Source organism: Myotis nattereri (genome assembly GCF_964212035.1).
Source record: "Myotis nattereri genome assembly, chromosome: 2".
NCBI lineage: Eukaryota > Metazoa > Chordata > Mammalia > Chiroptera > Vespertilionidae > Myotis > Myotis nattereri.
The window spans coordinates 179714220-179731908 of NC_138076.1; the positions used below are offsets into that span (position 1 = coordinate 179714220).

At 37.2% G+C, this 17689-nt stretch overlaps 1 protein-coding gene across 1 annotated transcript in view; it reads right to left on the reverse strand.

Moving 5' to 3' along the window:
• MRPS35 (mitochondrial ribosomal protein S35) overlaps positions 1-17689 on the reverse strand; it is a 34777-nt gene that overhangs the window by 12599 nt on the left and 4489 nt on the right. Inside the window, exons 3-5 of the mRNA XM_081082693.1 lie at positions 15703-15870; positions 14286-14346; positions 7186-7325 (exon numbers count right to left, since the gene is read on the reverse strand). Of these exons, the coding sequence (XP_080938819.1) occupies positions 7186-7325; positions 14286-14346; positions 15703-15870 (369 nt within the window). The remainder of the gene's footprint in view (positions 1-7185; positions 7326-14285; positions 14347-15702; positions 15871-17689) is intronic.

Consider the following 17689-nt stretch of genomic DNA (forward strand, 5'->3'; position numbering starts at 1 on the left):
GGAAGGGAGAGAGATAGAGAGTTAGAAACATCGATGAGAGAGAAACATCGATCAGCTGCCTCCTGCACATCTCCCACTGGGGATATGCCCACAACCCAGGTACATGCCCTTGACCGGAATCGAACCTGGGACCTTTCAGTCCACAGGCCGACGCTCTATCCACTGAGCCAAACCGGTTTTGGCTATACTGTTTTTTTAAGCACTGTGAATTTTTATTTGAACTAGAGAAAACAGAAAACAAATAAATAAATGCAAATGCAGTCTTAAAAGAACACTGATTATTAAATATCAATCCAATAGAATGGTTATATGTTGAAGACAATGTGAACTTCCATAGTCCCCTGGAAAGAATATGTATCAACAACCAGGTTATCAGCTTGATTGGTAAGATATACAATTTTATGCTGTTTATTAAAAATATGGAGAATTATTTATAAGAAAACCATAGAATGGACCTACATTATGATCATAATTATGAAAACATATGCACATATGTATAGATACAGTAGAAAGAAATGAATGGTTTTTACATTAGGATAGTGAGAATGTAGACATTTTTCCCTTTTAAAACTCCCTTCGATGAAATCATATTTAATAATAAATTTTAAAATGTAGCATTTACAAAATTTAAGAGTTCTAGCTTTTCATATGAGAAGAAGTCAAAAAAATGGCAGCAATGTTGATCAATATTGTAACAACTGCTTTAAAACCTGTTTACATTAACATATTAATGTTCAAAAATTATATAGAGTTTATGCTAGAAACTCATGAACATTTTAGGCACAGCTGTGTGGTGCACTCACGCCACCTGCTAGCACTCAAAGGCACTGCAAAACTGGAGTCTAACCTGGATAATGATCTGATTTTGAAGTTGAGTGGCATCTGTCATTATTCTTTTTTCCAAAATTCAAAAGAATCTATAGGCCTTTCTTTTTTGAAGGTGCTATATTTTAAAGAATCAATACTGTACTATTAACATTATAACCAAAATAATGTTGACATTTAATATAGGAGGTTGTGGTTATTATATATGTATGTTTTTTCAAATGTTCATATTTAAAAGAGCTATATTAACTGAGCAATGTCTAAGTGTGTGAAATAGTTTCTCTATAAGAACAGTGCAGTTAGTTAAGAACTCTGGTATTACACAAAAGACAAGAATTGTGTTTGCCTTCTAGATTTGCTACTTATTGGCTAACTGACTTTAAACAATTCATCTGATTTTCCTGTTTCCTCATGTATAAAACAGAAAGGATCCAGAATTTTTGTTAGGAATAAATCAGATTAAATAAAGCATTTTAAAATATATATATTTTTATTGATTTCAGAGAGGAAGGGAGAGGGAGAGAGAGACATCAATGATGAGAGAGAATCATTGATCAGCTGACTCCTGCACGCCCCTACTGGGGATCGAGCCCACATTTTTTCAACATTCTATCCACGAGCCAAACCAGCTAGGGCAAAGAAAGCACTTTTAAAGTAAAGTCCTATACAAATATTAAGGTAGTTTTAATTTGGAACTACTTTTAGAATATCAAGAAATATGTACCATCTTTCTCTGAATTTAAAAATTTGAGTATCTCTAAATAATACTTTATAATATTTGATTCCCTTCACAATGTTGCTTAAGCCATGCTTTGAACTCCATGACACCATTAAGGACACCACACTGAGCCCCAGCAGTCAGTGGGTACAGTGAAGTAAGCCCAGAACGGCAGACATGAGTCAGGAGGAAAGGACATAAGGGAGCATGATATGATATAAGTGATATCTGGTGGCATACTTCAAATAAAGCAGTGAGGTTATTGTTTTATGAGATAAAATAAGCAAACTTAAAACTAAAAGGGAATTTAGATGTCTATTCTAGTACTGAAGACTAAGGCCCACAGGAAGTAAGGTGAAACTTAGTTTCCTGACTCTGAGTTCAGAGATTCTCCTTTTATCATCTAATACAGAGCTCAACAGCTGTTTATTGTTGTTGGTGTTATCATTATTATTAAGAGAAGTAACGTTTATGAAGTTCTTAAAAATGTATCAGGTATCATCACTCTATAGGCACTTTATATTACCCTGTCAGTCGAAGGAATGATGTCAGCAGAGTAGAATTTTAAGTTTTCTCTTTTCCTTTTGCTTATTAGACTTTCTAAAATTTATACAGTAAATACATATTGTCTTCCGTAATTATAAAATATTTTCAATTTCTCTAAATGCATAAATATATTGCTATGACATTTACATTACTCTGTGGAATAAAAAAAGGCTGGAAAGCTTCATAAATTCTTTTCATAAAGATGCCATGACCCTGATACCAAAACCTAGCAAAAAAAAGGGAAAATTAGAAATCAATCACAGCTGTATCACTAAAAAAATTACAGTCTATTTGTTAGCATATAATGTAAAAATGGTTGCAGAGATTTTTAACAAAGTTTTGCTATACTTAGATGCTCTGATTTAAAATACAGAATAAATGAATAAATAAATGGAAAATAGACAAATTTCCCATATAGAAGAATTCCAAATAATTTATGTGATATTTTTCCCTCAAGAAGGTGGAATATCACTCCCAATTCCTTAAGTGTGGGCTGTGAAAAGTGACTTCCTTTGAAAGAGTACAGTATGGAAAGGAAAAAAAATAGTAATTTTACAGTGGGGAAAACTGGCAAATACGATCTCAGCCAGGTGATCTAGGCTAAGACATGGTAAGAGCCTACACCCTTGTTATCATGTGATGAGAATAGCATTTTTTTCTGCGGTTTTCTTCCCTAAAACACATACCAGTCTAACTATGAGAAAAAGACTTAACAAATCTAAATGGAAGTCATTCCAGAAAACTAGTACTTTTCAAAACTGTCCATGTCATTAAAAACATGAAAATTTTGAGAAATCATTACAGCCAACACAATAACTAAATGTAATGTGGTACCCCAGATAGGATTATTAACAGAAAAAGAACATTAGGATAAAAGTAAAGAAATGCAAATAAAGTATGGAATTAAAGAATAATGTGTCAAAATTGACTAATTAGTTGTAATGAATATACCATAGTAATGTAAGATGTTAACAACAGGAGAAATTTGGTGTGAAATATAGGGGAACTCTGTACTATCCTAGAAACTTTTCTGTAAGTCTAAAAGCTATTCTAAAATTAAAAATTTAATAAAAAAAAGTACATCGGTAACTGCCCCATTCGTACTAAGTTAAAAAGATGTGTTGTGAATATCAAGACTCCTTTAACGAAGGAAACTAATGGTGGTTTCAAGGACTAACTTAAAAGTTACTAGAGCAGAGACTTGCAACTGCAATGGCATATGGCATTCCCTTGGTGAATGAGAGCAGGGAGTTGATGTTTCTCCAAAGCCATATAAGATAAGCACAAATGATCCTAAATGTTCCAATGCAAATGGGACTCTAAAAAAGGACACAGGAACCAACTTAAAAGAGTTACCACAGGCCAAAGTTAGGATATACCCTGAACATCAAAAAGAGTAATGGTTTTACTTGATCAAAACTTACTGAATATATCCACCTAAGGATTACCTGTTCAAGAGAAAAGCAAAAAACAGATAACTTCACAATTGAAAGATCAGGTTGTCAGCCTCTTAGCCAAGAGATCAGTTTTAGCATATTAAGAATGAGGCAACCAAACGTTGTGCCCTCTCATGTACTACAATATAAAATACATGGCAACATCTACCAAGTGTCCCCATCAAAATATCTTACTGTACTCTAATCAGTTCTTTACAGCTAACTTCCACTTATCCTACATAATAAAAGGGTAATATGCAAATTGACCCTAACAGCAGAAAGACTGGGAATGACTGGTCACTATGACACACACTGACCACCAGGGGGCAGACGCTCAATGCAGGAGCTGCCCCTGGTGGTCAGTGCGCTCTCACAGGGGGAGCTCTGCTCAGCCACAAGCCAGGCTGATGGCTGCCAGTACAGTGGTGGTAGTGGGAGCCTCTCCCGCCTCCTCAGCAGCGCTAAGGATGTCCGACTGCAGCTTAGGCCTGCTCCCCGCTGGCAAGTGGACATCCCCTGAGGGCTCCCGGCCTGCCAGAGGGATGTCTGACTGCCAGCTTAGGCCCAATCCCCCGGGAAGCGGGCCTAAGCCAGCAGGTGGTCATCCCCCAAGGGGTCCCAGACTGTGAGAGGGCACAGGCTGGGCTTAGGGACCCCCTGAGTGCACAAATTTTTGTACACCAGGCCTCTAGTATGAAATATAAGAGATTGAGAAATAAGGTGAATGACATTAGGACACATTCAGACAAACTGAGGTAGGAAATGCTACATGATAAAATACCTATCTCTTTAACAAGTCTATGCCTTGGGGGAATGAGGAGTAAAAAGAGTAGTAGGGAGGTCCTTTGCTGTTGGAGATTTAAAAAGACATAAGAAACATTACAAGCAAATGCATTAGTCTTTGACTGGATTCTGATTTAAACAAAAGCTATTTAAAAAAACATTTTGGCCGAAACCGGTTTGGCTCAGAGGATAGAGCGTCGGCCTGCGGACTGAAGGTCCCAGGTTTGATTCCGGTCAAGGGCATGTACCTGGGTTGCGGGCATATCCCCAGTAGGAGATGTGCAGGAGGCGGCTGATCGATGTTTCTCTCTCATCGATGTTTCTAACTCTCTATCTCTCTCCCTTCCTCTCTGTAAAAAATCAATAAAATATATTAAAAAATAAAAATAAAAAAACATTTTGGTGAGACTATTTGGAAAATTTGAGTGTGGAGTCGATATTTTAAATAACATTAAGTAATTACTCAAACTTTTGTTAGTTGTACTAATTAATTACATTGGAATTATGTAAGAAAATATTTTTAATTTATAGATATAACACTTAAGTATTTTAGTGTAGTAGTAATTTTAAAGAAATACTTAAACAAAAACCACAAAAACATACACATGTATTTCAGTACATGAAGCACTCGATATTTTAAATTTGTCAAAAGGTGCCATGTGTGTTTATTATACTAACTCTATGTCTCCATACATTAAAAATTTTATATAATAAAAGGTTAAAAAGAGAACTTGGCAAAATAGAGAAGTGAAAAGTTAAAAAAATAAACTATGCCATTTTTTATAAGGGTGGCAAGATAATTCAATGAGGAAAGGATCATCTTTTCAACAAACAGTGCTGAGACATATGAATATCCACATGCAAAAAGAAAAACAATGCTCAGTGGTTGAGCATCGACTTATAAACCAGGAGGTTAGGGTTCAATTCCCAGTCAGGCATATGCCCAGGTTGCAAGCTCAATCCCCAGTGTGGAGGCATCTGATCCATGATTCTCTCTCATCACTGATGTTTCTATTTCTCTCCCCCCTTCCCTCCCTCTCTGAAATAAATAAATATATTTTAAAAATATTATAACAAATAAAAAAAGGAAAAAAAATGGACCCCTACCTTACACCATATACAAAAATTAATTTAAAGTAATTCATATACCTAAATGTAAGAGACAAACCTATAAAATTCTTAGAAGAAAACATTGGACTCAATCTTCATGACTCTGAATTATACAACAGTTTCTTACATATGGCACTAAAAGCACCACACCAAAAACAAACAAACAAAAAAAGCCCACAACAAATACATACATTAAACTTCATAAAAAAATGAAACTTCTGTGCTTAAAAAGACACCATCAAGAATGTGAGATGGCCGAAACCGGTTTGGCTTAGTGGATAGAGCGTCGGCCTGCGGAATGAAAGGTCCCAGGTTCGATTCCGGTCAAGGGCATGTACCTGGGTTGCGGGCACATCCCCAGTAGATGTGCAGGAGGCAGCTGATCGATGTTTCTCTCTCATCGATGTTTCGAACTCTCTATCTCTCTCCCTTCCTCTCTGTAAAAAATCAATAAAATATATTAAAATTAAAATAAAAAATAAAAAAAATAAAAAAGAATGTGAGATAACAATCCATGGAATGCGAGAAAAAAATCTGCAAGATATATATCTGATAAAGAACTGGTATCCAGAATATATAAAAAAAACACACTGAACAATGGCAACAAAAATTAATTTCAAAATGGGCAAAGGATTTAAATAGATTTCTCCAAAGAAGATATACAAATGGTCAATAAGTATGAAAAAAATGATCAACATCATTAGTTATTAGGGAAATGCAAACCAAAATCATATTGTATGAGACAATTATATGAAATGTCAAGAGTAGGCAAACCACAGGGACAGAAAGTACTTTAGTAGTTAACAGGGTCTTGGGGGTGGGGAAGAAGAGGGATAATGGGGGATGACTGATAACGGAAATGGGGCTTCTTTTCATGGTGATGAAAGTTTCTGTTAGGTGGTGGTGATGGTTGCACAACTCTGTGAATATACTAAAAACCACTGAATTGTACACTTTAAAAGGGTAATTCCACAGTATGTGAATTATATCTCAAATGAGCTGCTAATAAAAAGAAAAAATTAGTATAAAAAATCAATACACCATCAAAAAGGGCAAATGACCCCCCCAAAAAATGCTTTCACAAAGGAATAATTTCTCACCCTCATAGAATACAGAGACAAATTTTAAATAAAAGATCTATTTTTTTACTATAAAATTAATAGGTAATAATAATAATACCTAGGTTGGTGAGGGTACAGAAAAACAGGCTTTCTCACAACCTGTTAGTGTTGTATCTGTTACATTTCCTGTTGTATTTGTTACATTGCAGGAGTTTATAATATAAAATCAAAAAAACGTTTATAATATATATCAAAAGCATCAGAAAGTCTAAAGGTCCCATAATATGGATAATTTAAACAAATTATGGTAGATCTATGTTGTGGAATTACTTGTTTGTATCTCCCACTTCAGTCTCAGAAAAAGGACCATGTCTGATAGATCAACATTGCACTCCAGCTTCAAACACTCTCTTGGTACACAACAGACTTTCACTTAGATGCTATCTTATGTAGTTATTAAATATAATATAAAAGAATTTTTAATATCTTTGGGAAATTTTAAATTCATATTACTAAATGAGAAATAGTATTATCCCATTAATATACAAAAGGTGGATTGCACATACACTAAATTGAGCCCTCACAGTCAATAGTGGTTATTTATAAGTAGTGGAATTATAGGTAATTTTACTTTATACTTCAAAACACTTTTTATATTGTTTAAATTTTCTATAATAAATATGTATCAGTTTTAACCATTTCTTACCCTTAACGTTACTACACGTGCTTTGGGGTTTCGAATAGATGGTCCTGCTGAAACATAATCAGCTGTGTCAATTTCAATTGGAAAATGCTTCTCACATTTTTCATCACTGTCTAGTGCAGCTGGCCACTCAGTGCAGAAATCTGAGAATTAAAAAAATTATCTCAATTATAAGTTTGCAAGTAAATTCTCATTGTAATGCATGCTACCAGACAAAACCAAATTATTGAGCTAGATCACTCTCAGTTTACATGAAATGGAAGAACAGATTCTACTCTGGACTTTATACATGTATCATCAGCTCTCATCCCTTTTCTTCTTAGGTGAATCCTATTAGGGAATTTAAGAGAATAATTTGAATAGTTCAGGTTTGGTGGGGAGCAGTTTGTTCAGTTAAAAGGGAACTGTGACTTGATGGAAGCTTATTATAGCTTTGCACATACCTGTTTTAATTCCTCCTCACCAACTAACACCATACAGTTCAGAGGGCCCAGAGCAATACTGTTTTCAAAAAGGCAATAGATAATATTATTCACTTCCAAATGAAGATTACTAAAGATAGCTGAAGGGAATTAAAAGAAGCTCTGAAAAAGCTCTAAGAGAAAACTGAGATATGGTCAACAGTCTTTCAGTTGAATACGGCCTCAAGATAAAACAGGTCCAAAAGCCTAGGTCATCCTTAAATGGGTTCTTATTATAATTCATGTTTCTTCTATGTGATTTCTGAGCCACTGTGACGAAATGTTAAGAGGTACAGACTTGTCCTCATTTTCAGGCAAGACAGCTAGCCTAGAGAGGAGGTGGAATTGGGTCTGAGACCTGGGTCACAGTAAGAAATTCTCAGCAGTGGGAACATGACCCATTATCTCCACAACACAGAGATATAAACTTGGGCCTCAATTGAGGAGGAAAAAAAACCCAAAACAACAACCTTAGAAGGAAAGGAAATAGCTCCCAGCCTCTACACAACTTTCAGTAATGAGTGACTCCACAGATAGGTAGTGGATTTCATTTTGCCCTATTCCTATTAAGTTAGTGTGATAGAGGGAGGGCTCAAGCTTGGGATGAAAACTCCAGGCACTATCAGGTTCCCTCAATGGAAATCTCATTCCTTAAACAGCCTCATTCTAAGAACAGCTAAATGTAGTCGGCTCCATAGATCAAACACATTAGACCTCAGAGATCCGTACTTTCTCTAAAAAAGCAGGACTGCAAGAGAGACTGCTCACAATCATAGGCAGACCCGGGAGCTCTTCTAGATGATGGTCTAAGGAAGAGTGAAAGGTACTTTGCCAACAACACTTTCCCCAAGCTCACAATTTTCTTATAGTAGGTATTTTATTTAGCTCCCTTTTAGGCTTTAATATCAGAGTCAGAAAAATGTCATTTTGGGTTAGAGAGACTTTACAAGATCTGGGACTAACTATATGGTAGCAAATAAGTGTACACAGCTCATACCATTCCCTAAACACACTGTTTAAGAGAGATCAATACTCAGACACCTGGAAGGGAAAGAGAATATCTTTGCAATTAAGAACAATTTGAGCCTAACCAGTTTGGCTCAGTGGATAGAGCATTGGCCTGCAGACTGAAAGGTCCCAGGTTCGATTCCAGTCAAGGGCATGTACCTTGGTTGCAGGCACATCCCCAGTAGGAGGTGTGCAGGAGGCAGGTGATCGATGTTTCTCTCTCATTGATGTTTCTAACTCTCTATCACTCACCCTTCCTCTCTGTAAAAAATCAATAAAATATATTTAAAAAAAAAGAAGAAGAACAATTTGAGCCCTAGCTGGTTTGACTCAGTGGTGAGTGTCAGTCTGCAGACTGAAGGGTACCAGGTTTGATTCCGGTCAAGGGCATGTACCTCGGTTGCAGGCTCCCGGCCCTGGTTGGGGGCATGCGGGAGGCAATCAATCGATGTCTCTCTAACATTGGTGTTTCTCTCTGTCTCTCCCTCTCCCTTCCACTCTATCTAAAAATCAATGAAAAAATATCCTCGGGTGAGGATTAAAAAAAGTAAAGAACAATTTGACATTTAAACAAAATGAATAAGATTACTGAGGTAATTTCATTTCTATCATGGACTAATTCCAACATCCCACACTGTAAGAGCAACACTGCCAAGCAAGTACTTAATAAGAGAGACTGTTTGGGGAATTTTATGAGTTTCTGAGTTTGTACTGAATCTTTTTTTTAAAACTCTGAATAAGTCATTTCAATCACCAGATGATAATTACAGCCTTTATATTAAATGACCTGATTACATGTTTAAAAGAATGCAGCCAACTGGAAAGTACCTAATAGGCCTCTATTAGCCTTTATTCATCTGATAGGTAGAGTAATGACTAGACTTCAGAAAACCTTGGTTTTTTACTTAACTTCTGCCACTGATTATTAAAACTTTGGTAAATTACCTAACTTTCCTGTACTTCAGATTTTCCATCTGCAACTTAGATATAAAATCTAAACTGACCTACTTTGGAAGAAAACTAAGAAGAAATATTTGAAAACCCTTTGAGTTATTTAGAAGATACAATCTACATCCAGAAGCTGGCAGAAGTGTAAAGGCAAAATTAAGGAAAGATTAAAACACTCAAAAGCACTGTAAAATATAATGCTACTCTTCCAAATGTGCTGTATGAAATCCTTACATTTAAAAACTATAAAGCACTTTAGAAATATCTCATTACAACGATCAGTGTCCAGATTATAAATGCACACTTAAAAATAGTGTTTAAAAAATGCAATTTATCAGTGTAATGCATTTGTCACCTGGATTTACAAAGGATTCAAAAAGTGATATATGATTTGTTCCAGTGAGCACAAATTTGTAAGTGTCAGTCTAATACCAGGCACTAATGGATACAGAAACATATAACCTAAAGGGATTGAAAAGCATTCTAATGTCCCAAAACAGAACACTCCATAAATGAGAGGAGATAGAAGAGATTTTCTTTCTTCCCTCACTTCAAGAGTAAGATAATTATTCCTACTTTTCAAGACCTCCTTATCTCTTCTTCCTAATACCCTCTTTAAAAAATATATATTTTTATTGATTTCAGAGAGGAAGGAAGAGGGAGAAAGAGAAACATCTATGATGAAAGAGAATCATTGATCGGCTGCCTCGTGCACACCTCCTACTGGGGATCCAGCCCACAACCCAGGCATGTGCTCTTCACTGGAATCGAACCAGGGCCCTTCAATCCTTAGGCTGATGCTCTATCCACTGAGCCAAACCAGCTAGGGCACAAAGGTACTAACTCTTAAATTAAACTACACATTCAATCACTAATAGTCGTGTAAAACAATTCAAATTTGCTTATTCTAGATAGTCCAATGCAAATGAGATCAAAAATTAAATTGGAATATGTACTTATTTTGAGAGCATACATAAAACCATGAGCAAAAAAAAGGTCTTTGTCCCTAGCTCCATGCATGTGGAGGATACAAGTAAAATCTAGATTGATATCTAGGAATCAATAGTTATTGTTCAAAATCAATAAATCCAGAATTGGAAGTATAATCATATTCAGGTAATGCATTATATATACTAGTATATACATCTACTATATAGAGTATACATAATATATACACAGAGAATACATACATATATATATATATATATGTTGATTTGATATACTTATATATTATAATATGATTACCACCATAGCTTTGGAAACACCTGTAGTACATCATATAATTACCATTTCTTTTTTGTGGTAAGGACATTTAAGATTTACTCCCTTAGCAAATTTCAGGAATATAATACAGTATTATTAACTATAATCACCATGCGATATATTAGATTCCCAAAACTTATTCATTTTATAACTGGAAAACTGTACCCTTTGAACAGTATCTGCCTTTTCCCTCTAACCCCTAGGCCCTGCAGCCCATAGAAACCACCATTCTAGAAATTACACATGTGATATTATACAGTATTTGTCTTTTCCCGTCTGACTTATTTCACAAAGCATAATGCCCTCAAGGCCCATCCATGTTGTCACTAAGGACAGAATGCCCTTCTTTCTCACAGTTGAATAATATTACAATATATATATTTTATTCTTTAACCATTCATCGAGTGATGGACACTTAGGTTGTTTCTCTATCTTGGCTCTTGTGAATAATGCTACATTGCATCTGGGCGTGCAGACATCTCTTTGAGATAGTGATTTCATTTCCTTCGAATAAATCCCAGAAGTGTGGTAGCTGAATCGTGTGATAGTTCTATTTTTAATTACTTGAGAAACTTCCATACTGTTTGGCATAGACACTGCACCAAGTTACATTCCCACCACCAGGACAAAATTATTCCCTCACCAACACTAAACTCTCTTTTGTCTTTTTGCTCATAGTCATTCCAACAGGTATGAGGTGCTAAGTCATAGTATTTTGATTTGCATTTCCCTGATGATTAGTGATGCTAAACACCTTTTCATGTAACTTCAAACATTTGTACCTCCTTTTTGAAAAACGTCTACTTAGTTCCTCTGTCCATTTTTTAAATTGAGTTATTTGTTTTTTGCTGAGTTGTATGAGCTCCCTATATATTTTGGGTATATTAATCCCTTATCAGATGTATGATTTGCAAATATTTCCTCCCAATTTGTAGGCTGCGTTTTCATTTTGTTGATGGTCTTTGCTTTGCAGGAGCTTTATAATTTGATGTAGTCTCATTTGTTTATTTTTGCTTTTTTTGGCCTTTGCTTTCAGTGTCAAATCCAAAAAAACATTGCCAAAAACAGTATCAAGGAGCTTACCCTGCCTTCTCCCCCACAAACCCATTTTCTTCTAGGAGCTTAGTTTCAGGTGTTACATTCAAGTCTTCAATTCATTTTGAGTTGATTTTCTTGTAAGGTGTAAGATAGGGGTCCAGTTTTACTCCTGTATATAGCTACCCAGTTTTCTTAACATCATTTATTGAAGAGACTATCCTTTTCCCATTGTATATTCTTGGCCCCTTTGTCATAAAACTTAATTGACCATACATGAGTGGGTTTATTTCTGGGCTCTTCATTCTGTTCCAATGATCTGTTTTATACCAGTAACAAACATACTGTTTTAATTATGACAACTTTGTAATACAATTTGAAATCATTGTTCTTCTTAAGGTTGCTTTGGTTATTCAGGTTCTTTTATTGTTCCACACAAATTTTAGTATTGTTTATTTCTATTTCTGTGAAAAATGCCATTGGAATTTTTATAGGAATTACACTAAAGCTATAGAGGCACTATGGGCATTTTAACAATATTAATTCTTCCAATCCAGGAGCACAGACTATCTTCCCATTTATTTGTGTCTTCTTCAGTTTCTTTCATCTTGGTGCATAGATCTTTCACTTTCTTGATTAAACTTATTCCTAAGTTTAATCTCTGCCCCTGCCCCCTGCCATCGCCAGCTCCACCCCTGCCCAGGCCTAATGCCTGTGGCTGAGGCATCAGGCCCGGGCAGGGGACCCCCAGTGTCCCGTGATCACCGACTCCGCCCCTGCTCCCCGCCATCGCTGGCTCCGCCCCTGCCCAGGCCTAACTAACTCCTCAAGGTGTTAGGCCTGGGCAGGGGACCCCTCAGGTCCGATTGCAGCTGGGCGCCTACATATGCAAATTAACCGCCATCTTTGTTTGGTTAATTTGCATACTTATCCGATTGACTGGTGGGCGTAGCGAAGGTACGATCAATTTGCATGTTTGTGTATTATTAGGTTTTATTTGAGTCCTCTCTCTTTTGTTTTTGGTGAGTCTAGCTCAGGGGTGGGCAAACTTTTTGACTTGAGGGCCACAATGGGTTCTTAAACTGGATTTAGAAGAAGGAGTTGCGGCCGTGTTTCCCGACGTTGCCATGTGAACACACTGTATGTGGGAAACATGTTTACACGTTTTACGTATTTATATGTTCTACCAGTGTAGTAGAGCGCGGGACACGTATTGATACGTTTTTTATAGACTAGCGGTGGAATGCGGGTAACGTATAAATACGTAAACTAAAGTTATTGTAATTTTACTGAACGTTGCCATTTGCGCAAAAAATTAGCAAAAATGGCCGGCGCCACCTGTTAGCGCGCGATAAAAACTACCCACAAACAATGTGTTAACACTGCTGCTGGTGAAGGAGCGGAGGGGAGAGCAAGTAAACCCTCCACTCTTTCGGCTCCGCGGGCCAGATAGAACAGCCGAATGGGCCAGATACGGCCCGCAGGCCGTAGTTTGCCCACTGCTGGTCTAGCTTATGGCTTGCGTATTTTATCTTTTCAAAAAACCAGCTTTAGTTTCATTTATCTTTTCTATTGTTTTGTTTTTTTTAGTCTCTATTTCATTTATTTCCACTCTGATCTTTGTTATTTCCTTTCTTCTACTAACTTTGGGCTTAGTCTTTCTAGTTCCTTAAGGTGTAAAGTTAGGTTATTTGAGACCTTTCTTGTTTCTTAATCTAGGCATTTATTGCTATAAACTTCCCTCTTACTTAACTGCTTTTGCTAAGTCTCAAAAGGCTTGGTATGTTGTGTTTCCATTTTCATTTATCTCAAGATATTTTTTCATTTCTCTTTTGATTTCTTCTTTGACCCACTGCTTGTTCAGGGCATGTTGTTTAATCTCCATGTAGTTGTGAATTTTCCAGTTTTCTTCTTGTAATTGATTTCTAGTTTCATACCACTATGGTCAGAGAAGTTGCTTGATATGATTTCAGTCTTCTTAAGTTATTAAGACTTGTTTTGTGACCTAACATGATCTATTCTGGAGAATTTTTCATGTGCATTTGAGGAGAAAGTGTATTCAGCTGCTGTTGAATGGTGTAGTCCATAAATGTTAAGTCCACCTGATCTAATGTGTAGTTTAAGTCCAACATTTCCTTATTTTCTTCTGTCTGGATGACCTATCTATTGTTGAAAGAAGGGTAGTGAAGTCTCCTACTATTATTGTATTGCTGTCTATTTCTCCCTTCAATTCTGTTAATATTGCTTTATATATTTAGGAGCTCCAATGTTGGGTGCATAAATATTTACAAACATTGTATCCTCTTGATGAATCAATCCCTTTACCATTAGAAATCTGATTCTTAATATTGTGTTCAAAGTCAATTATGTTACAAAATAACCACTTACCTTTAAGAGCTTCACAATGCTTTTTAATTGCTACAGGAGTCAAATGCAAAAAATTGGGGATCTAAAGTAGAAAATTTAAACGATAAATCAGCCAATTGTCTTAAAAACATGAAAAAAGATAATTTGCTCATACAACTAAATTATAAGCTCAACAAGCCTTATCATAAATAAAATGAGGCAGTTTCTTACAATATTGTCACAGGTGTTGTGAATCAAGAAATAAATTCCTGCTTAGCCAGTTTAGCTCAGTGGTTAGAGTGTTGGCCTGTGGACTGAAGGATCTCAGATTCAATTCTGGTCAAGGGCACATACCTCCATTGCAGGTTCAATCCCCGGCCCAGGTCAGAGCACATGCAAGAGAACCAACAGAGGTGTCTCACATTGATGTTTCTCTCTATCTCTCCCCCTCCCTTCCACTCTCTAAAAATCAATGGAAAAAACATCCTCAGGTGAAGATTAACCAACAATAACAAAAAAATTTCCTTGAAATATAAATTCAGTACCAAGTATTTTAAAATGACAACATTCAAAAAAATTAGCATTATTTGTATAGTACTCTTCCTGTTATGAATCTACAGGTGTACATATTTCCCTTACAGAACTGAAAGGACACAGATTATTATTTAATCACTAGAGGCCCGGTGCACGGGTGGGGTCCCTCTGGGTGGCCTGCAGGGATTGGGCCGAAACCCACAGTCCAACATTGCCTGCCGTTCCCACTCATGCTGGTCCCACTGTGCCTGCCGCAGGCTTGCACCCAATCAGTCCCGGCCAAAGGGAATGGAAGGGAGGGGGAGAGACAGAAAGAGTAAAACATCAATGTGTGAGAGAGACACATCAATCGGTTGCCTCCCGTACCCACCCTAACCTGGGGCCAAGGATCCAGTCTGCAGCCTGCAACTGAGGTACGCACCCTTGACCAGAAATGAACCCAGGATCCTTCAGTCTATGGGCTGACACTCTATCTACTGAGCCAAACCAGCTAGGGCAGTTACATCCTTAAATGCCTAGGATTCTTTTGAGGGGTTTTTTTTTTACCACAGAAAATCAAAATATAGCATCTATTATTACCTGAGAAAAATTTTTAAATCAAACACAAGCCCAGTTGGTGGGGCTCAGTGGTTGAGAGTTGACCCATGCATCACTGGTTTGATTCCTGGTCAGGGCACATGCCCAGGTGGTAGGCTTGATCCCCAGTGGGAGGCTGAAGTTCCTCTCTCATCAATGCTTCTATCTCTCTCCCTCTCCCTTCCTCTCTCTCTAAAATCAATAAAAACATATTTTTAAAAAATAAAAATACCCATAAGAAGCTGCTATATACTTAACTTTGAAATATAAGAGGTATAAGGGCAGTGGGAGGAGGATCACTAGTTATTTGAACAGAAGTCTTAGCTAATGAATCAGTAACTTATCTTACCTTTAAAAGTTCTAAATTTCCCTCCTTTGCCATGGGCACCCCCATTTTTACTGGGTAACCCATTCGAACAGGAAGAGGTACTGCAGAGGGTTTAAATGGTGCTGCAACAGGGTAGACACTAGGCCAATCCTGGTCAACAGCCATTTTCTCTGTCCTAGGAGGTAGTGCCTAAGAAATAAAAAACAGTTTAATATTTTAAATATAAATATGCATTTTAATTTTAAAGCAAAAGAAAACATGCAATTAAGAAAAACACTAGCAGAATTGCAACCTAGGTAAAATCTGACCTCCCACAAAGTTGCTGCTGCTCAAATGAAAAAATAACAAATCTAGCTAAATATTTCTGTACTGTTTCCTCAAACCCTCTGGGGCACGAGGGATGGCCCCTTTAATACAACTTCCATCACTAAAAGCATATCTATCTTATTTATTTACACAGACTTTTAGCAAAGTTTTTACATTTTATTTATGAAGGAGGTGAATAACTGCTGGGGTCCCACCCCAGCGGGTCCAGGGGTCCCCAAAGGTGTGGACGGAGTCGGCGAAGAAGGAATGGCACAGAGGCAGCGTTCAGTTGATCAGCAGCCTAGCCAGGATCTCCAGCCAGGTTCTGGTCTGGATCTCCAGTGAAGTTCTGTTTAGGATCTCCAGCCAGGTTCTGTGTCCATGGTCTCTTGCTAGGTTCTCCAGCCAGGTTCTCCAGGTTCTCCAGGTTCTCCAGCCAGGTTCTATAGCCATGTTCCCTCGCTAGGTTCTCTAGCCAGGTTCTGTCCAGGTTCTCCAGCCAGGTTCAGTCACCAGGTTCTAGTCAGGTTCTCTTGCCAATTTCTGTAGTCAGGTTCAGTCCAGGATCTTTTGCCATGTTCTCTCGCTAGGTTCTGTCTCTAGGTTCTGAGGCCAGTTTCTGTCCAGGATCTTTTGCCATGTTCTCTCCAGCGAAGTTCTTCTGTCTCTAGAGAACATTCTGTGTAGGTTCTGTGCCAATTTCTGTCTCTCTTTCTGTCTCCTAAGTTCTGAGTCTTGCTGTCTTGTTACATCTGTATTTATACCAGTTGATTCAATCCTATCAATCTCTATTACAAAGGTTAGGGCGTTTCTTATCTCCATTCCAGGGAGTAAAGATTATGTAGCTTAAGCATGATTGTTCATAGTTAAAGTGATTAATTACCCACCTGGCACTTAGTTGAGGGGTTTTATTCCCTCCTTAACTTCAGGGGAAAATCCCTACCTGGGGAAACAACCTTTCTCAGAGACCTTGTTTAAAACACATAGTGCCAAGAAGGTGAGCAAACATATTAAGAACAGTATGCCATATATGCCAGGTCCTTTGAAACAGCAAGGATAGACCGGCTCCCGGCAAATAACAATATATTTTGAAATAATTTTTAAAACTCCTTTGATGGAAGTCAGAATGAGGTGACATTGAGAACTTGGAAATAAGTAAATTAAGGTTAAACTAACTGAATAAATACATAAGAAATTATATACCTTCTAGGCCCAGGGAATAACTACATGGTAGCTTAGTTAATCACAATCAATCAATCTCTCTCTTTCTCTCTCTCTCTCTCTCTCTCTCTCTATATATATATATATATGTATATATATATATATATATACATATATATATATATGACCTAATATGCAAAGTGTCCCCTCGGGAGTTTGACTGACCGGGAGTTCAATTGTTCGCTATGACGTGCGCTGATCACCAGGGGATGGCACGGAACAAAGGCAGGCCCTGTCTGGCAGCCGCTAGGGACCCTACCTGTGTACAAATTTTGTGCACTGAGCCTCTAGTATATAATATACTCAATAGAAGGGGATGACCAGCATATGGTTTAAAGAGGCAAAATTTGGCAACACCTACCTAAGCAATACTAGTGTAGCATGTCCTGAAGCAGGTAATATGCCTATGAAAATGACTACTCTAGACAATTACAATTTGATGCCATTTAATGTCCAACTAATATACCTTTGTTTTGACTCC